The sequence below is a fragment of the Salvelinus sp. IW2-2015 genome, linkage group LG11, assembly GCF_002910315.2.
Source record: "Salvelinus sp. IW2-2015 linkage group LG11, ASM291031v2, whole genome shotgun sequence".
Classification (NCBI taxonomy): Eukaryota; Metazoa; Chordata; class Actinopteri; order Salmoniformes; family Salmonidae; genus Salvelinus; species Salvelinus sp. IW2-2015.
The window spans coordinates 23,381,515-23,408,647 of NC_036851.1; the positions used below are offsets into that span (position 1 = coordinate 23,381,515).

The 27,133-nt window shown below is 44.5% G+C and overlaps 1 protein-coding gene across 3 annotated transcripts; it reads right to left on the bottom strand.

The window, feature by feature from the left end:
• Window positions 1-859: 859 nt before the first annotated feature.
• Window positions 860-26,335, bottom strand: LOC111969999 (draxin-B). 3 transcript variants are annotated; one of them, XM_023996468.2, is made up of 7 exons: window positions 26,152-26,335; window positions 15,515-16,037; window positions 13,240-13,382; window positions 11,709-11,829; window positions 11,355-11,447; window positions 1,236-1,325; window positions 860-1,087 (listed from the first exon to the last, which is right to left on the bottom strand). In XM_023996468.2, the coding sequence occupies exons 2-7, from the start codon at window positions 16,014-16,016 to the stop codon at window positions 975-977; spliced, it is 1,062 nt and encodes a 353-aa protein (XP_023852236.1). In that variant the 5' UTR covers window positions 16,017-16,037; window positions 26,152-26,335; the 3' UTR covers window positions 860-974. The 3 variants fall into 3 exon arrangements, with proteins under 3 accessions (XP_023852236.1, XP_023852234.1, XP_070301701.1); XM_023996466.2 differs by having other exon boundaries at window positions 15,515-16,040; window positions 26,152-26,295; XM_070445600.1 differs by lacking the exon at window positions 26,152-26,335 and adding an exon at window positions 16,432-16,518 and having other exon boundaries at window positions 15,515-16,040.
• Between the last annotated feature and the right edge of the window lie 798 nt (window positions 26,336-27,133).

Sequence of the window (27,133 nt, forward strand, 5' to 3'; positions counted from 1 at the left end):
ATACAATATACACTTGATGTCATTGATTTAACTTTCTTTATACTCTGTAGAGCAAGTCTTGAGAAAGAGAGAGAGGGTGAGAGGATTAGAGAGAGAGTGCGCATCTGTTCTCCTCCAGGGAACGCTGGGCCCTGACACACAGAATCCCACTGAGAGCGGGGGGCATACAGACTCAACCTCAGCGCTCCTGTGGCTCTTTGGAACCAACTATCACATCTGTCTCCACACAGAGTACTGAGAAGWATTATCCTTACTGGTGTCACGGAGTATAATGTTTCATAAGACCCTGAGCTCAATGACTAAGCATACTGAACACATAGAGGCAGCATGATGAGCATGATAAGAATCTTAAACAAGCCTGTCTCTGCCCTGCCTGTCCATGAAATTATCAAAGGACATGAACTCCCATTGACTGCTATGGGCCATCTACAGGCCATGTATTATGTGAAACCCTGAAGGATGATGTAACATGAGGTCCTTGGCATTTGACAAAAAATGTGACTAAATTTGACCCAAAAAATCATGCATCCATAAGATGAAGAAAACACACTCAAGAAAACTCAGAACAACAATCATCAATGTACAAGAATTTAATCACATAAAATGAGGTTGAAAAAACACAATAGACACAGAGTTCTGTTGTAAGTATTGTATAAATAAACCAAATATTAAAACATATAGAAGGAAACTCAAACATTTTTGCTTATCATAATAATTACCTTTAAAGAGTAGTGTGACAGAATCATTAGAAAAGCCATTGACAATCTATCCATTCTCAGAAAACACATTCGTATGTTCAGGACACAGTTGTTGTTTTGGAACTAATGTGTACATGTACGTGATTCTGTGGCACTGAAGTGAGGGAGACCAGATGAGTAGTACGAAAATTCTGAATGAACTATCACTAGACACTGTCTGTCTTTTATGTCAGAGAGGGTGGTCATGTTCAGTGTGTGGTGTGTGTCTGTGACCCCTCACACTGTGATGAAGGACCCCTGGTCTCTGTTGGCTGACTCTGGCACCACACAACGACCCCTTCGTCTGGTCACACGAAGCTTCCGGTGGAATTTGGCATAGCAACGGAACCCTGAGACAAATGAAGAGGAACGCTGTCAGAGGATGGACAAGCAGGCTCCTGGCATCAGAAACTGAGCACTATATGTCCTATGTTGGTTGTGTTCTCACTTAAATTCTCTGATGCTCTGTGGCTTTGGCCTCTTACGTCGCTTACTCACCTTCCTCACACATACAGTCATCATAGCACTTGTTGTTGAGGCCGCGGTTGTGAAGCTTGCACTCGTGCTGTCTCAGGTCACAGCAGGATCCTATGGGTGGGGTAGAGGGAAAAACGTCATGTTATTTGCGTAACCCCGGTTCTCTGATAATATGACTGAAGTATCTCACTATAGGGACACATGAGAGCCAGTTTCATCATAGCGCTTGATGGTTTTTGCGACTGCACTTGCAGAAACTTTCCAAGTTCTTGAAACTTTCCGCATTGACTGACTTTCCTGTCTTAAAGTAATGATGGACTGTTGTTTCTCTTTGCTTATTTGAGCTGTTTTTGCCATAACATGGACTTGGTCTTTTGCCAAATAGGGCTGTCTTCTGTATACCACACCTATACCACAACTGACTGGCTCAAAGACATTCCACAAATTAACTTTTAAGAAGGCACACCTGTTAATTGAAATGCATTCCAGGTGACTACCTCATAAAGCTGGTTGAGATAATGCCAAGGGTGTGCAAAGCTGTTATCAAGGCAATGGCTAGTGGCTAGTTTGAAGACTCTCAAATAAAAAACATTTACTGATTTGTTTAACATTTACTGATTGGTTACTACATGATTCCATATGGGTTATTTCATAGTTTTGATGTCTTCACTATTATTTTACAATGTAGAAAATAGTCAAAATAAAGTAGGTGTGTCCAAACTTTTGACTGGTACTGTATATATTTTTTTACAGCATTACCAATATTATTTACAGTATATAGATTGTAAACAGTAGTGGGCCGAGTATCGAACCTTGGGGCACCTCTTTATGTAACTCAAGAAACTCAGATTTGACCCCATCTACCTTGATGGCCTGAGTTCTGTCGTTGAGATAATTCTGAAACCATTGGCAAGCATCAGTATCCAACCCTATAGAGGACAGCTTATTCAACAGAATAACATGGTCTACAGTATCAAAAGCTTTTGACAAGTCTACAAACATGGCAGCACAATTCATTCTATCATCTAAGGCATTTGCAATATAATTTACAAGCATGGTAGCCATAGCGGTACTACATTTAGGTCTGAATCTGGATTGATTAACATTAAGAATACCATTTACAGATAGAAAATAGTAGGTTCATGCTCTACAACATTCGCAGAGTACGACCCTGCCTCACGCAGGAAGCGGCGCAGGTCCTAATCCAGGCACTTGTCATCTCCCGTCTGGATTACTGCAACTCGCTGTTGGCTGGGCTCCCTGCCTGTGCCATTAAACCCCTACAACTCATCCAGAACGCCGCAGCCCGTCTGGTGTTCAACTTTCCCAAGTTCTCTCACGTCACCCCGCTCCTCCGCTCTCTCCACTGGCTTCCAGTTGAAGCTCGCATCCGCTACAAGACCATGGTGCTTGCCTACGGAGCTGTGAGGGGAACGGCACCTCCGTACCTTCAGGCTCTGATCAGGCCCTACACCCAAACAAGGGCACTGCGTTCATCCACCTCTGGCCTGCTCGCCTCCCTACCTCTGAGGAAGTACAGTTCCCGCTCAGCCCAGTCAAAACTGTTCGCTGCTCTGGCACCCCAATGGTGGAACAAACTCCCTCACGACGCCAGGTCAGCGGAGTCAATCACCACCTTCCGGAGACACCTGAAACCCCACCTCTTTAAGGAATACCTAGGATAGGATAAAGTAATCCTTCTAACCCCCCCCCCCCCTTAAAAGAGTTAGATGCACTATTGTAAAGTGGTTGTTCCACTGGATATCATAAGGTGAATGCACCAATTTGTAAGTCGCTCTGGATAAGAGCGTCTGCTAAATGACTTAAATGTAAAAAATGTAATATAGCTGTTTGTTGACCAATGATTCTAGGATTTTTTGCAAGACAAGGGAGCCTGGAAATGGGTCGATAATTATCGAGATCATTACTATCCCGCCTTTATGGAGTGGCAGCACAAAAGCTGCTTTCCACACGTTTGGAATATTTTCTGATACTAAAGTTAAATAAAAAATGTGTGTTACTGAGCAAGCAATGAGGGGTGCTGTATAGTTAAGCAAAGACGGGTCCATCTTGGTGTCAATAGCTAATCAGGCAGCAAGAACTTCTGTTTCTGTGAGTTGCCAAAAAGAAAAACCCGGACTACCATTTCCCAAGTTGACTGATTCCACCGAGACAACTGAAAGCTGTATGTGGGAAGAACAGTCAACTGACTCGCCAAGACCAGTTTGACCACCATTTATTTCAAGTAAGAAACTAGCTGAGATAAAATGCTGATTAAAACCATCACAAATCTTAACTTTCTGAGTAATGATGCAGGAGTCTAAAACTACTTGCTTAGAAAGGGAAGTAGAGGAATTACCCCGCTTCAGTGAATTAACAGTTTTCCAGAATTTAGAGGGATCACTAACAGAGTCTGCCATAGAGCTAAGGAAGTATTTTGATTTAACCTGTTAAACCGAGGCAATGCACCTATTTCTCAATTACCAAAATAGCTGCTTATCAGCTAACGAGACAGTTTGTCTTCGCCAGGCTTGATTTCTTACCAAGAGGAGGTCTGAGAGTACAGGAGAGTCCCATGGATTAATTCGTTTTTTGACTCTGAGTTGCTTGAAAGGGGCATGTTTAGGGCTCCTGAGTGGTGCAGCGGTCGAAGGCACTGCATCTCAGTGCTTGAGGCGTCACTAGAAACCCTGGTTTGAATCCAGGCTGTATCACAACCGTCCGTGATTGGGAGTATAGGGYGGCGCACAATTGGCTGGTGTAGGCCGTCATTGTAAATAAGAATTTGTTCTTAACTGACTTGCCTTGTTAAATAAAGGTTACATTTTTTTAAACCAGTCAAAATGGATGAGAAAAATGAAAGTGCCAAAACAGGGTACTGGTATGCAGCTAGTAAAAAAAAGCTAATCAATCAAATTTATTTATAAAGCCCTTTTAACACCAGCCGATGTCACAAAGTGCTATACAGGAACCCAGCCTAAAACCCCAAACAGCAAGCAATGCAGATGTAGAAGCATGGTGGCAAGGAAAAACTCCCTTGAATAGCAGGAACCTAGGAAAAAACCTAGAGAGGAATCAGGCTCTGAGGGGTGGCCAGTCCTCTTCTGGCTGAGATTATAACAGAACATGGCCAAGATGTTCATAGATGACCAGCAGGGTCAAATAATAATAGGTCAGGTCAGCACCTCAGGAGTAAATGTCAGTTGGCTTTTCATAGCCGATCATTCAGAGTTAGAGACAGTAGGTGCGGTAGAGAGAGAGAGAGAGTCGAACACAGCAGGTTCGGGACAAGGTAGCACGTCCGGTGAACAGGTCAGGGTTCCATAACCGCAGGCATAACAGTTGAAACTGGAGCAGCAGCACGACCAGGTGGACTGGGGACAGCAAGCAGTCACCATGCCAGGTAGTCCTGAGGCATGGTCCTAGGGCTCAGGTCCTCTGAGAGAACAGAAAGAGAAATATTCATATCTGTATTAATATGATCTATATCACTTGCAAAAACACCACTAGCCAAATACTAATGGGGTCGGTTAGTCAGTATAAAATCAATCGATGAGGAGTTTGCTAGTTTTTTTACATGAATCTGAATGGGTTTCATTATCAGCTGAGTCAAGTTGAATTCAAGACAGATATTCTTAAACCGATCTGAGGCATGTGTAAGCCAATCAAGATATAGATCTCCTAACACATCCAGTTCAGATACCAGAAAGGGTTTTAAATAATCAGAAATAATACCAACAGCCCCCACAGAAGCGGCTGGGGGGCGGTAGACAGCAGTAATAAATATCTGCATATTTTGGCTTATGGCCACTTTTACAACCAACAGCTCACACATATTGGGGCCATAAGAGTAGATTTGACATAAATAGCTACCCCTCCCTCTCATTTTTGTCTATCACATCTGAAAATGTTATAGTCCACAATGGCAACGTCCTTATCCATAATAAAATTATTCAGCCAGGTCTCCAGAATGTCTGGGCTAGTGTCATGCACCAGACATCCAGAAAGTCTAGTTTAGACATCAGGCTTCGCACGTTTACAGTCAATTGTTCAAAAATATAAATGCAACATGTAAAGTGTTGGTCCCATGTTTCATGAGCTGAAATAAAATATGCCAGAAATGTTCCATACACACAAAAAGCTTATTTCTCTCCAATTTTGTGCACAAATATGTTTACTTCCCTGTTAGTGAGCATTTCACTATTGCCAAGATAATCCATCCACCTGACAGATGTGGCATATCAAGAAGCTGATTAAACAGCATGGTCATTAAACAGGTGCACCTTGTGCTGGGGACAATAAAAGGCCACTCTAAAATGTGCAGTTTTGTCACACAACACAAAGCCACAGATGCTAAAGTTGAGGGAGCGTGCAATTGGCATGCTGACAGCAGGAAGGTCCACCAGAGCTTTTGCCAGATAATGTAATGTTCATTTCTCTACCACAAGCCAACACCAATGTCGTTGTAGAGAATTTGGCTGTATGTCCAACCGGCCTCACAACCGCAGACCATGTGTAACCATGCCAGTCCAGTATCTCTACATCCAGCTTCTTCACCTGCGGGATCGTCTGAGACCAGCCACCCGGAAAGCGGATGAAACTGAGGAGTATTTCTGTTTGTTATAATGCCCTTTGGTGGGTAAAAACTGATTCTGATTTGATGGGCCTGGTTCCCCAGTGGGTGGGCCTATGCCATCCCAGGCCCACCCATGGCTGCGCCCCTGCCCTAAATCCATAGATTAGGGCATAGAAAATGTATTTAACTTGACCAATTTCCTTGAATGAACTGTAACTCAGTAAAATCATTGAAATTGTTGCATGTTGCGTTCATATTCTTGTTCAGTATAAATGTAACAGTTCAAGCCATCTGTAATATTGAAAAGAGCAGGAGTATCCATGWTGACACAAGAGTCAATAAAACTGGATGAGCTAGCCACAATGGGCTTTCTGATCGGATTCAAAGTGGCAGAGCTAATAGTAGAATTCAGATAAATGTGCACAAGATTACTATTGACAATACCCCTATGTTTATGAGCACATGTAGCAATATGATCGCTTGATATGCGCATACTGTAGGTGGAGCTAACAACAGTGGGTTCCTTACGGGAGCTAACAGAGCTATCAATGGAAATGTAATTAACAGGCCCATAATTACTATTTACAATACCCCTATCAACATGTGAATCTGTGGAGGAATGATTTCGCTGCGATTTAATAGGAGTAAATACCTTTGAAGAGCATCCTCTGCTTCCAAAAGGTGTCAAAATTGTCTACAAAAGTTACACCAATGGAGCTGCAGTAGTCACGTAGGTAGTGAAGTGCTATTAACCTGCTTAAACGTTCATTACCTCGACCCAGCAAGGGCAGAGGGCTAGAAATGATATGATGTTTTTTGATGTCCAGCAGAGATCCAATCAGTTCTTCAAAATCCCGTTTCAGCCGTTCCAAACTACCATTCCTAATGTCATTAAATCTCACATGGAATACAACAGCATCAATCTCTGTGTGCTGACGTAGAATGGTAGGGAGTAGCCTAGTAATATCCTGGACTCGAGGTCTGGGGTAGCACAGGGTTTTTGGTCCAGGAACCGAGACGTTTCTTACCATAGAGATGCCTAAAACAACAGCCAGTGAGATGAGAGAGGAAATCCGCCAATTCCTATGCCTCGCATGAGTCGGGAGACCCGTTGAGGACTAGTGAGAGGCGGTATCTCGTATGCTCGGAACTCTTGGCACCCGGTTCAAGCCTCCCATAACCAGTGAAGCGTCATTCACTGTAGAAGCCACCGGCAAGGGAGACAGAACAGGGGACCATGACGCAGGTATCTCCGGATCCAATATTGAAGCAGAAGCCCCCAGGGATGAAGGTGCTGGAGGGATGAAGCTGTTTGAAGTCTTTATCAGGTCCGGGCTTCCCACCGCCAAGGAGGCCCCTATTGACAAAATGCCGCTGCTTTCGACATCCACGGCGAGTGACGTGCCTCCATGGGTGGTTGGTAGGGTCAAGAATAGGAACATCCACGAAGTCATCCAGAAGCATCCTACCAACTCCATTCTCCAGGGAAGGGGTAAACCCCTTTGGGGAGAGATCCCTGCAGAGCACCGGCCAGTCGGCTGTGGAGAGACAACACGGCAGCGGCACTCCCACCAGGCCAGAGCGGCATCCAGCAACTGGAGTAGAAGAAAAAGTAGGCGGACATGGATTCCCCAGTAGCTTGTGTAAATTCGCTATTTGTTTGCTAAGAGTAGCCACTTCACCCCTGTAGTCTTATGCAAGCAAACAGTTGCTACATTGAAAGTCCGGATGGTCCACATTGTCCCAGAATAGAGCAAAAATAAACACAGCTCCTGCATCTTTGAAAACATTCGTTAGCAACCTTAATTTGAAACTACAGTTTAGCCAGTCTAGCTGGGCTTCCATGTCTCTCTTGTTGACAGGAATTTACTAAAAGTTTGCTACAAGCTACAGTGGGTTTGCAAATACAGCCTGCACCCCACTTCCTGAAACAAGCACAGCCAGTGAAATGGCAAACACACAAGCAACACACACCCGAGTCACACACCAGTAAGGCAAACAGAGAGAAAGCGGAGGACTTGCTCATCGTATGGATCCCGGCTGCACATACACTATACGAGCGGGAGATGACCAACTCGTAAGTTGGTGCTGTAGAAACAAGTAGTAAATTGTGGGGCACTGAGCCAAAACACAGGTCAACATGTCATAAGGCTCCACGGTCCCACCCTCTACTTCATTATCAAGCAAATGTTTTCGTCCACGTGAAGGGAAACGTGGTGAGATACTTCACTCATATTAATATTGTCGGTAGAACCTCATAAAAGGTTTGAGGGGTAGCCCAACATGCCACATTACAGATCTCTTGGATAGAGATGCCTTTGTGTAGTGCCCATGACACAGCCATACCTCTGGTGGAATGGGCTCTCAAGCCCTCCGGAGGTGGTAAACCCTTGCTATTATAAGCCAGGGTTAGGTTGTAAGGTAACCTTTGATAACCCTAGGGGAAATAGCAGGTATGAGTGCTGGACTGACAGTGCGTGCAGCTCACTCACCCACTTTGCGTACGTAATGGCTAAAAGTAATGCAGTTTTAAATGAGAGATATCACATTCCTACGCTTTCCAGCGGCTCAAACGGTTGCTGTGAAATGACCTCAAGCACAATAGGTAGGTCCCACGATGGGACAAACGGTTTGGACACTGGGCATAAGTGACACGCCTTTCATAAAATGACAACTCAGGGGGTGTTTTCCCGCTGTATTATTGTCGAAGCCTATATGACAGGCAGAGTCTGCAGTCAGGTACATCTTAATGGTGGAAAAGGCTGTCCAAAAGGTCCTGCAAAAAGCATAGTACCTCTGAAACAAAGCATTGGAAGGGGGTGATCTGTTTCTGACCGCACSATCTTTCAAACATACACCACTTATTGTCATATAGTGAGCTTGTAGAAGGGACCCTAGCCGTAGGCCTATTGCATTGATATTCATCCGCTCACGGGCCAGGCCCAAAGAGTGAGCAAAATCTCCATTCACTTGGGTCAACAGATCACTGCGTAACAGCAGCTGCCAGGGCTGGTCAAAACAATCTCCGCTAGCCACAGCTGTCCTGGCCATTGAAGGGCTGTAAGAACGAGGGACACGTTCTGATCCTTCACTCTGGATAGAGTGGGAAGGATCAGACAGGGGAGGGAATGCATAAAGCTGCACCCTTGGCCATGGGTGTGCCAGCGTGTCCACCCCTAGTGGCGCATCACGGCCAGCTAGTGCAAAGAACAGCGAACAGTGTGTGTCTGTGCATGATGCAATGAAATCTACAGAAGCTTGTCCGTATCTCTCCCAGACTTGGGCCACCAATTGGGGATGTACAGGGGATTCCCTCTGGACAACATGTCTGCTACTGTGTTCATAACACCTGGAACATGAGTCACAGGTGAAGAGAAGAGGTGCTGCTCCACAGAATGAGCTTGTGGACTAGCCTGCATACAGCTACAGAGATCGGGCGCCACCCTGGCGGTTGATGTATGCCTCTACAGTCATATTTTCCATCCTAACCAGGATGTGACAATTCCTAAGAAAAGTCAGAAAATGTTTTAGGGCCAGAAGGGCTGTAAGCAACCTGAGGTAATTTATATGAGCAAGTGGGAGTTGTGGGGACCACAATCCGTTCACTGCTCTGCCCTTGTGGGCTGCGCCCCACCCTGTGACAAATGTGTCTGTCGTCAATACTTTCCTTGCAAACACTACCCCTAGTGGAGTGCCTTCGGCAAAGACAGAGAGGTCCATCCAGTGGCAGAGAGCCGGGACGGACTTTGAAGTGGCTGCAATGAAGGACAGCTTGCCCCAGGACCTGCCTCTACTCTGTGAACTCGCCTCCGGGTTCGCAGTCTTCTGCGACGGTGAGGGTTTGGAACCCCTGGCACCAGTGTTCTGCCCTCGTCCTGCAATGAAGTTACACGGGCTGGTTGCAGGGGACTTCAGACCGGGATGGGGCCTGGGACTGTGTGGCAGGCAGAAGTTGAAAGCCTCGCCTTCTGTACTGCGAAGTTCCATCCTACACATACACATTCTGGAGGATGGAGGAAGAGAAACATTCAGGCCAGGGAGAGATGTGCCGGCAATTGAGGAGGCACAGCGTTTGGGGTGGAGGTGGTTAGCTAGAGAAGGATCCACTGGAGGGGTTTGCAGAACCCCAGCTCCTCCATACCCTGCATGTCCATGGTAGCAAAGTCCCTAGCTGGGACCTTGCCCAACAGGGTCTTTTGCCAGTTGTGTTTGGCCTCCGCCAAGCAAGCTGGAATCGCAGGGACATCCTGTTCCCCAGGGACGGAACAGGATGGAAGTCTCTTCCAATCAAATCAGTCTCTTTCAGCGTTTCACTCAATATTGAGCTTGGCTGCAGCCTGTTTGTACACATGGAGCAGCCGATACTCCATGCTGGGAGAGAGGGGCCCTTCCTCCCTGGGGGGGTTCTTCCTCCCCTTCTTCATCCTCGTCGTGGAAGTGGTGCAGAATACTGTCATCCTCCTCCTTGTACATCCCCTTGTCTCCTTTCCCTGTTGCTAGTTTGTCAAACAGTGGGTGGAAATCCAGGGGGAGACCGTCCATAACCTCAGCTCAGCTGGTTTCATTCAGGGTTGTTGGGTTGCCTCTTGGCCTGAAGGCTGGGAGGAAGAAGAGCCTCGCGGGGGGCTGCCTGGCGCGCCCTACTTTTGAGACTCGACTTAGGCAACTTCTTGCAATGCGTGCAAGATTCAGGATTAGCAAGAGCTTCCTGAGCATGCTCCAGTCCCAAGCAGCCAACACAGATGGTATTGTGTGTCCCTCCCTGACATGTAGGACCCGCATGGGCACGAGCAAGCAGGGGGTCTGCTGGGTTCACCCTGTGCAGGGGTAGTAGTAGCCATAGCTCTGGCTAATGGGTCCAGGCTATGCTTGTGATGGCTGACGCTTAGCCGTATAGCTAGCTAGTGTTCACATCATGAGCTAATTGCTAKCACGCTGTTAGCTGAAGAAAATGTATGTGGCGTAACTCTTTGGTGAGCTAGCTAGGTTAGCTTTGCCTTGCAGTGTGGGCTAACCAAATATTAAAAGTATATTTACTGTCTTTCACCGTGATGGGGGAAAAGAAGCATGAAGAAGTTAGCTAAGTAGTGTATTGGGGCGAAGGCTAGCCATGTGGTGCTAGCATTGACTGGAAACTGAGAAGTAAACTTTTCCTTTGGGTAAGTGTGCTCAATTCATGCAAAGTAAAGCTGTTATCTTGTGCTAGGCAACGCGTCCTGTATAGGTCCCCTTTGAGCAGTTAAGCAGGAAAGCAGTGGTTCAAGTCTTGCTGAGGAGAGATAGATAGAGCTTGTTCTCCATTAAGAAACTGATAATAAAGTAGAGGGTGTTACCATGGCACCTATTTACCATACACTATTTGCCACGCTTCCTGTCTGCCTTTGACAGACGTGTTATTGGAACTTTTTTCACAAAGAAAAATGACTTTCGGTTGTAAATTCAAACGCAAATGTTTCGACCATCACATGGCCTTTATCATAATGAGCTTTCATGAGACCATGACCTGAGTGGCCAGAGGTCAAGGGTCAGCAGAGTCGTGGATGGAGGAAGGTTTAGTCACTGACCTGGGAGGCAGTCCAAGTGGTGGTCACATGGCTCGATGGCATCAGCGTCCACCGTCACGTTGCCACTGCTTAGGTTCTTACTGCGCCGCTTGTCTTCAGCATGCAAAATAACCAGCACAAAAACAGATTACAAGTACTGATTCAACCCAGGCTCAGACAAACATATGAACGATCAAGCAAACACTTCAATGTCAAACATGTCTATCCTATACAGTACAGTATGTTCAGTAGTTTCAAAAGGATCATTAGGGTTTTTTGTGGAGTTAACACATATTCATGTATGACTTTCCACCAACATTAACTGTATCTTCTCAAACTGAGATGACTAAATGTGTATTTGAATAAAGTACTGACCTTTCTTCCTGGAAGAAGGCCAGGCATCCACTGGCTTCATGTCCTCGTAGTCCGTCCAGTCAAACAGCGTCATATCCAGAGTGGGCATCACCTCTCCTTGCACTTTCCCCCGGCCTGACTTCTGTAATGMAGAGAGAATATTATAGCCACACTTCAGTGGTCTATAACTACATTCCCGTAGTTGAGGTGAACAGACACCTGGACCATAAAATGGCCTGTTAGTTATGGACACTCAGGACTTCACAGCCCAGAGTGCTTTACAGGCAATCAGTGGGTTTCGGAGGACATGCCTGCCCACTACACTGTTTATGGCCCTGAGGCAGCATACATACATCGTACTAAACATTGTATGGTAGAGTGTTACTACTTGTCAGAGGAGAAGGCCTGTGAATCACTTTCACACAGCTGTGATTTTACCGGTACGTCAATGTCCTTCAATATCACACCTTGAAACAAAGCAATTTAAGCAGAAGTCAATATTGAATAAAACAACTCCTCAGAGGACTACTTAGCCAAAACCGATATGTCATAAACTTCAACGAAGCTCTTTACATAACTCCTTTCCTCTGGACCTCTGGACTGTGTTGACAAAATAATAGCAGGTTATAATGAAGTCAATATGACATTGAGAGGTCTCCTGGGGATGTCTAGAGAGACAGGACCTGAGAAAATCATCTATCAGGAAATAAGGGTCTGTGCCAACCAGACTCCTTGTGCACATTGATCCCAGCTCATTCTGTCTCACCCAGAGGAAACATTGAGAAACATCAATTAGATGAATGGCGGTGGGATACTAGTACCTGGCTGTTCATTTTGCCATCAGCCAGAATCAAACATTAATTAAGAACGCTCACAGCGTCCCGGTGTCAATAAACCCAGGTCCACTCCAAGCGAGGCTATAATTTCAACTGCAGGCCGATATCTGACAGCTCCTGAATAAAGCCATGCACACAATATCCAAGGCTCTCTGGCAGCTTGTAAACAGCATACCAAGCAGTCAGACAGTTTAGACATCAAACACTCACAGAGGCCAGTAAAGCCAGACAGGGCTACAGTAACTATGGAACTATGGACCTGAGACAGACACCACAGAAAAACAGCCTGGAGTAAGAATCAGAGCTCAACACAGGCTGAGTACTGTTATTTACCAGTCTGATGAGTGTGTTGGTGATTTAATAGCATCCTGAGAAAAATAGAGGGAGGATAGAAGAGGGAGAGTATTTGTATGTGAGAAGCAGAGAAGGGATCTATCTATCTATCTATCTGTGTGAGTGATCATTGTGATGGCAGGCAGCATGCTGGGAGAAAGTGAAGGAAAAATGATAGGTAATTTAAAAAGCCTGTCTCCTCATTTCTCTGAGATGAGTAATGAGCTATGTGATACATTAAGCCCATTACGGAGCCTAGGTATTTCCAAATAGGAAATACAGTCACTCTTTCTTTACCATGACTAGCTCTATAAATCCTACAACACTGAATTACAATAGACAATGTTGTTTTGAATAAGCACTCATATGTCTTTATGGGGTACCTTGGGTTTGGTGGAGGCTGGGGGCAGCGTTGGGGGATGCTCGCTCATCACCGTGGTAACTGCAGAGGAGCCGGAGCCAAAGATGGTGGAGGACACAGATCCCTCCTTCAGACTAGAGTCCAGCTCAGGCTCAGGGAGGAAACCTATAGGAAGGATGGATGGACAGAACAGGGGTTGGGGAGGAGAGGAAAGACCATACATTATCATATCCACTTAACCAGATCTCTCCCTGTTGACAAGAAAATTCAGTAAAAAAAAAAAAGTATAAGGTCAACTTCAAACTTAACCTCTTAAACTCTGATGCTCTCTGGTGGCATTTTCTAAACTACACATAATATTGTATATTACCCTCATTAAGAACATTTCTGTTTCAAAGTCCTACAAACATATGTTTAGTACTGTTAGAAAGGTAAAACCTGTGGGATTCAGATTTTTTTATATTACAGAGCCCAAGAAAACTATGCGGGCCCCCAAGAAACTGAAATTGTAATATTTTAAACAAATTCCCATCGGCACACAGGCATTTTAAAAGCGCAGGGCTTGTACAATGTGCAATGCCTTAATTTTTCGTCTTACAGGAACGATATACATATGATGAGAAAGCTGAAGTCTCTACCTATCCAATGATGTAAATACACGGAGTGTACAAAACATTAGGAACACCTTCCTTATATTGAGTTGCACCCCCTTTTGCCCTCAGGATAGCCTTAATTCGTTGGGGCATGGACTCTACAAGGTGTCGAAAGTGTTCCACAGGGATCCTGGCCCATGTTGACTCCAATGCGTGCCACAATTGTATCAAGTTGGCTGGATGTCTTTTGGGTGGTGGACCATTCCTGATACACATGGGAAACTGTGGAGCATGAAAAACCCAGCAGTGTTGCAGTTCTTGACACACTCAAACCGGTGCGCCTGGCACCTACTACCATACCCCGTTCAAGGACACTTAAATCTCATCTTGCCCATTGCACCTCTGAATGACACACAAACACAATCCATGTCTCAATTGTCTTAAATCTTAAAAATCCTTCTTTAATCTGTCATCTACACTGACTGAAGTATATTTAACAAGTGACATCAATAAGGGATCATAGCTTTCACCTGGTTTGTCTATGTCATGGAAAGAGAATGTTTTGTAAACTCAGTGTATATCCCCTGTCTGATTCCCACTTTGTCCACTAGATCAGGGGTTCTCAAACTTTTGGGGGGCCGTGACTCCTTTTGCGATAGCAAATTCATTAGGGATCCGCTCATAACTCGAGTGAGATAAAATAGCAGGTAAGGAGTTTTACTATGACTTCGGAAGTACATGGCCGGACGAACTAAGTCTCGGGCCCTGGGAAGGAACATTTTAAAGGCCCACCGCTTGGCATTTGAGAGAAAATGTTGCAGTTTTAAAGCTAATTTCCTGCTATTCTACACATTTTGTCATTGGGCAGAGAGATGTGTTGTTGCTGTAGCTTTGAAGCTAATATCCTGCAATTGTACAAATTTTGCCATGAAACTCATACCATGAATCCCTTGGCCAAAATGTGTTAAATATGTCATTTTTTTGTAATATTCAATTTAAAAAAAAAAATATATATAATAAATAAATAATAATATGAATATTAATTTGGAGATCTGGCCGCAGACCCCCTGTAGTACCTCAAGTCTGAGGACCTCAGTCTGAGAACCCCTGCACTAGATAGCAGTAGGAGGTCTCTTGGCCACTTGAAGCCAGTTGCGTCTGGTTTGGGTAGTGAGTCACTTTGCCAAAATGGCTGAGCGGATTTTCAAGCCTGACATCTTAAAATTATCTTACCAATCAGGGTTTTCAAGTTATGGAGTTTTTATTTATATACAGGTGAAGAAACCTCTTTTCCCTTTCCCTTTTCCTATTGTAAACAATGAGATAGATTAGCGGACCATGTGGAGGATGCATATGAGGTAATGTGGATGGAGAAGAAAATGCATTGCTTCACAATGACCATCAAGGTGTACCCTTTCCAATCACTGTAGCTTTTAAAGTATATGTCACTTTATATTTTCTGACAACAACAAAAAATTGGGTTAGATAAACAGCCTTTTGGCCCAAATCCTGAAGTATTTCTTTAACAGGTTAATAAATGTATCAATGCTCTATGACAAAATCACAGAATTCATCATTATGTTTATGTTTTTTAATTGATTAGTAGCTAAGCATTTGGGCTCTTTCCCAAATCATATGTAAACAGAATTAATCCCAAACAGGCTTACGGCTCATTTGATAACCCTAGATCCTATGGGGACTCACCTTTAGTGTGCCGACCCTTTTCTCTCCGACCTCCATGTCTCCTGTGATCAAAGTGGTGCCCATGTCCCTGTGCCTTCCCCTTGTGTGGCCCCAAAGGGTGGTTGTCCCGAGCATGAGATGGGTTCCTGAAGCCTCCGCGACCATTCTCCCTCTCCCTGCCCCCAGGGCCCATCTCCAGTCTCACCGGGATCAGGCCATCCAGACCCGTCCCATCATCCTCATGCCGAGCTGCGGGGTGCAGGGGACTGCGGGAGAGGAGCCCAGCCCCAGTATTGGCTTTGGCACTGTGGGCCTCTTGGCCCCCATGCCCCCCTCCATGCTCCCTGCCGTTCCCATACCCATGACTATGGAAGCCCTGCTCAGGGTACTGGAGGGCATTGCCATTGCCTGGTGAGGGCTGTGCMAATTTCCTCTTGGCGTGTGTGGAACTGGGCTCGGTGCTGTGTGAAACGGCCAGATTGGAGACCAGGAGAGCCAGAGGCAGACACCAGGAGGAAGCCATCACCTATAAGTACAGCGCCACCTGCTGGAAAAATACAACAGATTTCAGTACACTCATTCTATATTCTATGTTTTACTCAAGAAAAGAGATGGGCAGGAGCAGCTACAGTATGATGCCGCAGACACGCTATGGACTTCCAAAGTTCATTCAAATACATGTAGACAAACTAGGCTCTTCCTCATAATGTATTTAAAAAATCCCTACAGAACAGAGTATTTTCTTGGGTGAAAGATCCGCGTCATAGCTGATTGGTGTGTTATCGCTCTGGACTATCTGTGGTTTTAAACCTCTGCCATGGAGTCCATCACCAGGCAGCCACACTATCATCTTCTGAAGGCCCCAGACAGTACCCATGTTGTTCCCTTGTTCTCTTTTCCCAGAAGCACTCAGTTCCACCATATCATAGCCTACTCACCACTTCACCCCATCCCTGATGCTGTGCTACAGCAGCACTCATCAGTCCTGGCAGTAATCATCAGCCTCTTGGGCTACCCTCTCAAGCTGCAGTGGCTCTTTAGGAGCCTATAAAGACAGAGACAGGCAGCCCCTTAGTGCTTGTGTTGTAAATGCCTTTCCATGTCTGTCTGTGGCCTTGGAACATCCTCTTCATCATGAGATCCTGCAGCCGTTCTCCATCACAGGCTTGTATACCTGTAGGCTCTGGGACTAGTGGCACTGACTGCACTTGGTTGATTAAAAGGTGCTTGGTATAGTAGGATTTGCTGGAAATATTCCCAGCAAACATGCCCATATTGGCACGATGTGGGCCCAATGCAGGCAAAAATATTGGACCCATATAGGCTGCCTTTGCTCATTGGCTCCACATTGGCCCCCAAGGCATTTGCCCAGTGTGGACATCCCATATGGGGTGAGGGCAGCCCTCACCTTGCCTGAAATAAGCAAACATTCTCACATTGGCACGATGTGGGCTAAAATATTGGCCCCATGTAGGCTGCCCACCTTGGGCCAATGCGCCTTTGCGATTTAATAGGAATTCATAATTTATTTATAAAAATGTAATTCAATGCATAAATTGCGCAATTTAAGCCTTAAAGGTATTTAGGGAACGTGACACATTGTATCAGAAAAACAATGCTGTTGTTACTATCATACATATATTTTCACACAAGAGAAACTGTTACCTTTCTCCTATGTCACATGTACTTAAGTATTTTTAAAGACTTCATCATTGGCAGTGTAGAAGATAAAAAACTAACAATTTGGTCATCAAACAGAACAACGCCAGTAACGGTTGCACAAAAAGAACTGTGTGCAAACCACCCCCCAATATATACAAATTTGGATGGCCCGTGCTGGGCTTGGTGTGGGCTAGCCTGTGCTGGGGGTGGGGTAGCCCATGTTGGGCTTGGTATGGGCTGGCCCATGTTGGGCTGATGTAGGATTGATGTGGGCTAGCCTGTGTTGGGCTGGTGTGGGCTAGTCTCTGTTAGGCTCGTGTGGGCTAGCCCCTGTTGGGCTTTGTGTGAGCTGGCCCATATTGGGCTGATGTGGGATTGGTGTGGGCTAGTATGTGTTGGGCTGGTGTAGGCTAGCCCGTGGCAGGCTGGCCTGGGCTTGATGTAGGCTAGCCCGTTTTGGGCTGATGTGCTATTGCTGTGGGCTAGCCCGTGCTAGGCTATCCTGTGTTGGGCTTGATGTCGGCTAGCCCGTGCCCACCTTGCCCTCCGAATAACCACACAGGGCCAATGGAGTAATGTTCGCTGGGTTGGTATGGGGCTCAAGGAATCCTCAGGATTAATAATCACTAACTGACCAACTTAATATGTATTCAACTCAGGATATCCTAATAAAATGTCCCTGTTTGCTGTTTCTAACCCCCTGGTCTAGTTCATGTGGGTTCATTTTGGTTGTTTATTAAAAGAACAGGGTGGGCTTTCTGTTCCTCTCTGATGGGTTGGGACCGTCCATCGCCCTGGCAATGCAGAATGACTGCAATGCCCCTGCAGGTCAGTCTTTTATGTTAAAGACGGACGGCAGTGTGACCCATACAGAAAATCAATTGGGAAGAAGTATTGAGCCACTGCTGCTGGGGTGTTGTGGGTCGATAGTCTTGCCTCCATCATCACACACACACACACACAAACACACCCCCCACCCGGAGGTTTACAGTGGGTTATTTAGGTGCTTCTAAAAATGGGCCAGGAATAGGAGATTGCGCTATGGGGAGGAGGGGAAGCAACTGCTGTCCAGGGAAATTTGTGGTGCTATTGCAGGCAGACCTGCTGGGGGATTAGACACAAACTGCTTTCTCCTGCCCATCTCTGGGAGGGAGTTCCACCAGCTGTGCAGTTTGCAAACAACAGTGGGACGGTAGTTGCTGAGGTGAGACCTTTATCTTCTCCAACCTTACAGTGTGTGTCTGAGAGGCAGTGTGCCATATCCCACATAAAGTGTTTGGTCAGGCTTGATCACATTTTCCAGCCCTGTACATATGACTAGCGTGGCAAAGATACCGGTAATTACCAAAGTTACCAGAATCTTCAGAAATTTTGGCAATTAACAGATAATCTATAGCAATCTATCATAACTTTGGAAATTTATACTTGAAATAACCTAAAACAAATATATATACACTACCAGTCAAAAGTTTGTACACACCTACTCATTCAAGGGTTTTTCTTTATTTTTACTATTTTCTACATTGTATAATAATAGTGAAGACATCAAAACTATGAAATAACACATATGGAATCATGTAGTAACCAAAAAAGTGTTGAACAAATTCTTCAAGGTAGCCACTCTTTGCCTTGATGACAGCTTTGCACACTCTTGCATTCTCTCAACCAGCTTCACGTGGAATGCTTTTCCAACAGTCTTGAAAGAGTTCTCACATATGCTGGGCACTTGTTGGCTGCTTTTCCTTCACTCTGTGGTCCAACTCATCTCAAACCATCTAAATTTGATTGTGGAGGCCAGGTCATCTGATGCAACACTCCAACACTCTCATTCTTGGTCAAATAGCCATTACACAGCCTGGAGGTGTATTCGGTCATTGTCCTGTTGAAAAACAAATGATAGTCCCACCAAGCGCAAACCAGATGGGATGGTGTATCGCTGCAGAATGCTCTGGTAGCCATGCTGGTTAAGTGTGCTTTGAATTCTAAATAAATCACAGACAGTGTCACCAGCAAAGCACCCCCACACCTCCTCCTCCATGCTTCACGGTGGGAACCAGACATCCGGAGATCATCCGTTCACCTACTCTGGGTCTCACAAAGACAAGGCTGTTGGAACCAAAAATCTTCAATTTGGACTCATTGGACAGATTTCCACCGGTCTAATGTGCATTGCTCGTGTTTCTTGGCCAAAGCAAGTATGTCCCTGATTGAGTCTGTAATACCAACATGTTTCAAGCAGATCACCATAGTCCCTGTGTCCAAGAACACAAAGGCAACCTGCCTAAATGACTACAGACCCGTAGCACTCATGTCCGTAGCCATGAAGTGCTTTGAAAGGTTGGTCATGGCTCACATCAACACCATTATCCCAGAAACCCTAAACCCACTCCCATTTGCATACCGCCCAAACAGATCCACAAATGATGCAATCTCTATTGCACTCCACACTGCCCTTTCCCACCTGGACAAAAGGAACACTTATGTGAGAATGCTATTCATTGACTACAGCTCAGCGTTCAACACCATAGTGCCCTCAAAGCTCATCACTAAGCTAAGGATCCTGGGACTAAACACCTCCCTCTGCAACTGGATCCTGGACTTCCTGACTGCAGTGGAGCAGGTTGAGAGCTTCAAGTTCATTGGTGTCCACATCAACAACAAACTAGAATGGTCCAAACACACCAAGACAGTCATGAAGAGGGCACGACAAAGCCTATTCCCCCTCAGGAAACAAAAAAATATTTGGCATGGGGTCCTGAGATCCTCAAAAAGGTTCTACAGCTGCAACATCAGGAGCATCCTGACTGGTTGCATCCCTGCCTGGTCTGGCAATTGCTCGGCCTCTGACTCCAAGGCACTACAGAGGGTAGTGCGTACGGCCAAGTACATCACTGGGGCTAAGCTGCCTGCCATCCAGGACCTCTACACCAGGCGGTGTCAGAGGAAGGCCCTAAAAATTGTCAAAGACCCCAGCCACCCCAGTCATAGACTGTTCTCTCTACTACCGGAGTGCCAAGTCTAGTACAAAAAGGCTTCTCAACATTTTTTTGGGCCCCCAAGCCATAAGACTCCTGAACAGGTAATCAAATAGCTATCCGGACTATTTGCATTGTGTCCCCCCCCCAACCCAAACCCTCTTTTTACGCTGCTGCTACTCTCTGTTTATCATATATGCATAGTCATTTTATCTATACATTCATGTACATACTACCTCAATTGGGCCGACCAACCAGTGCTCCCGCACATTGGCTAACCGGGCTATCTGCATTGTGCCCCACCACCCACCACCCGCCAACCCCTCTTTTACACTACTGCTACTCTCTGTTCATCATATATGCATAGTCACTTTAACCATATCTACATGTACATACTACCTCAATCAGCCTGACTAACCGGTGTATGTATGTAGCCTCGCTACTTTTATAGCCTCGCTACTGTATATAGCCTGTCTTTTTACTGTTGTTTTATTTCTTTACTTACCTATTGTTCACCTAACACCTTTTTTGCACTATTGGTTAGAGCCTGTAAGTAAGCACTGTAAGGTCTACACCTGTTGTATTCGGCGCACGTGACAAATAAACTTTGATTTGATTAGATTCTTCTTATTGGTGTCCTTTAGTAGTGGTTTCTTTGCAGCAATTCGACCATGAAGCCCTGATTCACGTAGTCTCCTCTGAACATTTGATGTTGAGATGGGTCTGTTACTTGAACTCTGTGAAGCATTTATTTGGGATACAATTTCTGAGGCTGGTAACTCTAATGAACTCATCCTCTGCAGCAGAGGTAACACCATCCTATCTGTTTTGCGCTTATTGGGACTATAATTTGTTTTTCAACAGGACAATGACCCAACACACCTCCAGGCTGTGTACCTAGTCAGTTGTACAACTGAATGCATTCAACTGAAATGTGTCTTCCGCATTTAACCCAACCCCTCTGAATCAGAGAGGTATGGGGGGCTGCCATAATCAACAGCCACGTCTTCAGGGCGACCGGGGAACAGTGGGTTACTGCCTTAGGTATCCCCCTTTCCCTTTTTAAGGGCTATTTGACCAAGAAGGAGAGTGATGGAGTGCTGCATCAGATTATCTGGCCTCCACAATCACCCGACCTCAACCCAATTGAGGTGGTTTGGGATGAGTTGGACTGCAGAGTGAAGGAAAAGCAGCCAGTGCTCAGCATATGTGGGAACTCCTTCAAGACTGTTGGAAAAGCATTCCAGGTGAAGCTGGTTGAGAGAATGCCAAGCGCGTGCAAAGCTGTCATCAAGGCAAAGGGTGGATACTTTGAAGAATCTGAATTCTAAAATCTACTTTGATCGGTTTAACACTTTTTTGGTTACTACATGATTCCATGTGTGTCATTTCATAGTTATAAATTCATACAATGTAGAAAATAGTTTTTTTAAACACTTGAATGAGTAGGTGTTACCAAACTTTTGACTGGAACTGTATTTTATCTGTGTCCATATTGTCCATGAATTTCTAGTAGATAGACCATATGGTTCAAGAGAAAATAGCCTGACGCATGAAAAAAGCATTTAATCAACAATGGTATTAACTCTTAACTCGTCCAATTATTGACTTTTTTCACAACTGCCATCAGTTTGACACCAAAACATTGAGAGCAAATACATAGACATACTAAAATAAATGTGTAATTAAAAATAAAAACATTATGCTGAAACCCTCATATTAAACACCAATGGTATTCACTAAATGTATGGTTTATATTTAGCATAATGTTTTACAGATTTGTCATTCTATTTTTCATTTTAAAATTGTCTTATTTAATTATTTTATATATTTTACATGTGATAAGGCCACACAGAGGGCCAGAGATCATTACAGATGCCTGTGATAATCTGAAGTACCAAAAAGGGCCACTAGATGTCATGTAATAGATTATATAAAATCGTTGAAAGATACCAAAATTATATTAGTTTACTGGTAAACTTCAAAGGTTTCCATTAATATACCCTCCCTTTGCAACCCTACACTTGACACAAACTACTGCTGTGGTGGAGGGCAGAGGGTATTTTTTAGGGAGACTTCTCAGAAAATCTGCCATCGCTAGAAAATACTCTTGCTTGTCAGTCTGCTCAGTTCTGGAGGAGTGCGCTCCATGAGGCCTTGCTGCCAAAATGAACCAACCAACTAATCCCAAAAAATAAACAATCAAAATACACAGGAAACGGATTGACTGAGCCCAGACTCATTTTGGAGATCACTAAGCCCTTTGAAATGAGCATGCAGATAATGGGCCGCAGACAGAGGCTGAGCAGCAGTCTGATTGAATGGCACAAAAATGATTTTTCTCTCACACAATGAGAAAAGTGACGCCTTCATAGAAACAGAGAACTGCTTGTCGCAGCCTGAATAGTCCTGTTGCCTTAAAAGGAAGCTGGTTGGTGACAGAGGGGCACAGAGAGGCACAGAGCACCCCTGCCTAGCGAAACCCCTTCTCCTTTGGCCCTTTCATGTAGCCACTAACAGGTGGTCCCCTGACAAATCAGGATGTGGGTGGTAATGGAATACTCTGGGGTGAAGTTCTCAGCATCATCTGATGATTAGAAGTCTCTACCAAACAGTGTATTACAGAGCACTGTGTGATATAGGTAGGACACAGCAGGGGTTAGCAACTGGCGCTGAGGCTGTGGCCGGGCCTGAGGGGCCACATTAGCAGGGTTAGCTAGATAGTGGAGGAGCGTGAAACTTTGATTCTGAAGACAGAGAGGGCTTTGAGAGAGCATGARGAGGAGTAGGACATGTAGTGTACCTTCACCTCATATACATGGAAAGCTGTGAACATGAAAAATGACCTATTGAAATAACGAGGAATAAGAAGCCACAGATCCTAGAAGACTTTGTAGAACTACTGCATATCATCAGTTGAAGGCCACTAGCTGGGTTAAAACAATAAAGATGATTTAGACTGTTCAGACAGAAGTCGGGCCAGTGATGATGGACAATCTAGCAGCGGAGTGTAAAGGGCCACCTCTGGAGGGCTGATTCATTAAACACTATTGATGCGATCTGATAATTCTCTCTGGTTCTACGACCAGTCCTCAGCGATACCAGGCCCCGACATGCTTCATAAAAGCCCAGCTAACAGCAGATCATGGACACTGCTGAAATTATAGTTTGAAGTGTGCTTCTGTGGTAGTGAGGGAAGCAGCAAGGCAAAGTAAAGCAGTGGAGGCACAAGGCACTGGTCTGGCAGTGGTCTCTATTTAATGCGCATTGATAATTTCACCTGCTGGGCAAAAAGCCTCCAGAAGCCATCTGCTTCTTTCCTGTTGTCTGTCATAGCAACCAGCCAGGCCACAAGGAACAACCAAACAAAGACCTCAAGACCACCGGAATCATTCTGGGTTTACATAAAGAGATTACAGGCCCATGTCTAAAAGCAGAGACTTCCTTTTTCCCATTTCTATTCGATTATTTACCTGATTAGCAGTGTTCCGTCAGGTTGCTGAGTGTGTGCCTTATGTGTAATGTGGTTAATTTAGGCCAGTCAATGACAGTGAGAGGACAATGGGAAGGCGTCAGGAAGGGAGTGGGTGGCAGGGCTCAGGTGAACTCTGGTCCCTGTCCCCATCACACACAGCTCAATGAAGAACAGCAGAAGGAAGATTTCACACCAACCAGATCAGACATGCACAGCTAATTTACCATCCTTTCTTTGCTCCTCCAGTGAACAATGCCAATAACCCCCCCCCCCACAACCCCCCAAAACAAAAACAAATGTGAGGTTATGTGGTAAACACAGCTGGTGATCCACTGCAATACTGTACACTAGTCAAAATAAGAACGCAAGGATAAAGATAAAGATAATTCAATAGCCTGCATAAGTGAATGTTCAAGAAAATGATTGATTTGTCAGTCATTTGGAAAACTTATTTAAGGGACAATCAATGTATGCCTTAATTTATCTATTATACAATTAAAGTTTACTGTTTGTCAGGTGTTTGCCATGTGTGTAACACATAAGGTTCTCAATATTTACCAACATTTTACAAGTCTGACATGGTAGTTTCCATCTGATTTCTCAAGAAATACTTCAGTAAACCTGCTGTATGCACTATGAAAGTTAATTTCAGCCAGTAGCATTTCAACTGCCAAATCAATTACCACTGACTTAAGCAGTTTGAATTCTTCAGCACTCTGGAGAACAATATTGGAGATTTCATACCATCATTTTTTTCAGCTCTCAGTGTGCAGCATTATCCGTGGAGCCCCTGGAAACTGCCCAGGGTGATAAATAGAGCCATAAGGAAAACCCATCTGTCAGCAAGTGAGCTGATGCAGAGGAGGCACAAACTGATTGTGGCAATTTTGTTTCAGGTACAACAGGGGTGTATTCATTCCGCCGATTCTGTTGCAAAACATTTGTTAAATGGAAGCAAATGGAACGAAACAGGGCGGGACCTACCTGAATTTGTCCAATATAAACTCTTGTATTGGTCTGTTTGCTTCTGTTTGGTTCATAAGCAGTTTCCGTGATGAATACACCTCTAATGTTGGGTGAGATCGAATATTGCCACGGTTGCACAGCAACATCACAGACATCCCGCAATGTAGTCCTTATCTTCCCGTAGAGCATGCTCAGTGCACATACACACACTCACAGCGGGGCAACCTCCTCCAGACACCCACAGAGCAGAGAGAGAAACACGTTCGAACAACGCTGAGACACAAACAGCACCAGGAGAACAGAGCTACAGACATCACACTGAGGAGAGAAGGGGGGTAGGCCAAGAGAACTTAGGGAGATGGGGAGAGAGAGATAAAGAGAGAATATCCAGGGGAGGGTTAATTGGAACAGTGACAGTGGAATCTTTCTCTCATTTGGTGGCACATAAGGAGACCAGCTGGGTCCACTGTTCCACAAAGACACTTCTTGGCCAACCAAAACACAACAACAACCAATCAGACTGAACCAACCTTGAACCAGCATCTCGCACCAGAATACTCATTATAGGACATGGAGATGGTGGACACTAGTGGATCACCAATGGAGTCCATAGTGGAGGAGATTTTCTATGATGGCACAACTCACTACTTATAGACTACCCACTACACAAAGGAACACAGAGGACACACAGGGAGGGTGATAATGATAAGAAGTTATCTATGTAAGTGGAATGGGGGGGGGGATTACTTTTAGGTGAAAGAATGCTTAGTTAGTGAACCATAAAGTCATGATTAATATTGTCCTTTGGTTTCCTATTATTTTKATTAATTTTCTCTGATTAGTGATTGTAGACTGGGATGTGGCCCCCAATTTGCCCTGCTGGGAGCTTCACAGTCAGCTGATTGGCTTGGTTTTAATTAACAGACTTGTTAATGATGAGTCCACAAACACTGTACACCCGAAGTGTCTGCTTTATATTCACTTTTAAATGCATGATCTGACATGGAGACCCCCAAACTAAATATATATTTCTCTCCCTCTAATTAAGTCCTTGTAATAGCAATATTATTGAGTATAGTCTCAAAGATGTACAGGCAAGAGGACATGATCACAATATATGATTGTATCATAACATATTCACATAATTAATATTCTTTGAAATATTTGCCTGATACAGAAAACATAATACCCTCCCCCCCATATCAGAATGATTTTCCCGTGGCAAATAGAAACATACTTTTGTTCAGATATCAGAATTAAAGTTACCATTAAGTAATTAGTCATATTGAAGGTAATATTGTGCATAGTAAAAAGGCATACAATTTCACATTTATTTAAATGTATAATAACTGGTCGCAACGGTTTATATCTTGCCTTTTCAGTGGATTCCATTCAAATAACTTTTTAGAAGCAACAGTGTGTGTTATTCATGCACTACTTGGTAGGCTACAAGATTTAGTCTAAAATGCAACAATAAGGTAAATGAATGACACAAAAGGTGGCACATTTGATTGGCTTTTCGTTATTGCGTCATAGCCATGTTTCAACACTTGAATAAAATGACAAAAAAATTAACTCACCCGCGTTTCTTAATCCGTTGAGGTTGACTATTATTGCAAAGGTAATTCAGTTTTATATGGGATGAGAGATGTAGGCCRTGAAAGCGCACAGGACTGAAATTCCGTCTGTTTCGGGTCCGTTCACGGTCGGTGTGTTGATCGTTGGGATTAAATTTGGTTTATGAGAGTCACTGGCTGGAAGCGCGTAACCGTATGCGCGAACGTGCGGGGACTGATGTCAGTGTTTGTCCCATTAGTTGAGGCGCAAGAGAATAGGCTACCTGGGTGTGGGATGGGTTACGTCAAATTTGTTGCAAATAATTAAATTCGTTAATTATTTCTGAACGTTTCACAACATGCATTGGGAACTGAATATTGAAACTCAGTGTTAGACAAGCAATGAAGTGTGCTTAAAGAAATTATTTAGCAAGAAAAACTAAAGAAGCCTGTACAGAATATTCGTGTAAAAATATTGTAGAAGTCAAGAACTGGCATCCGTGCATGTGGCACTAGAGGGTAATGAAGAGGCAGCGGTACAGCATGTTGTGGAGTAGGACTTCCTGCTTGTGACATTATCAGCATATTACTCCCGTGTCCCAGGCAAGAGCAGCGCGTGGTATTCTAGCTGGTATCAACTCCCCTCCCATGAACTCCCTAAAATGTCATAAGTACCCCCCTACCAAAAACATGACAAACGACATTAAAATATTCAGATTTAATTCAAAGTGATTGTCAATAGAACAAAAAAACTTTCCCTAATTTCGGCGCGTCGTGAACTCCTAACGCAAATTAATTATATTAACACTTACTTCACATGTCTATACACAAATGATAATACAATATCGTAAAGTGAGTTCACAGGTTAAGCAAAAAGCCATGGAAACATTTGGACAGCAAGACCTCAACCTCCATTTCAGACACCTGGTTTGATAAAGATAGTATGAATGAGTGTCATCAGTAAGTCAATTAATTAACCATCAAATACTTTGTCACCTCCAATTTA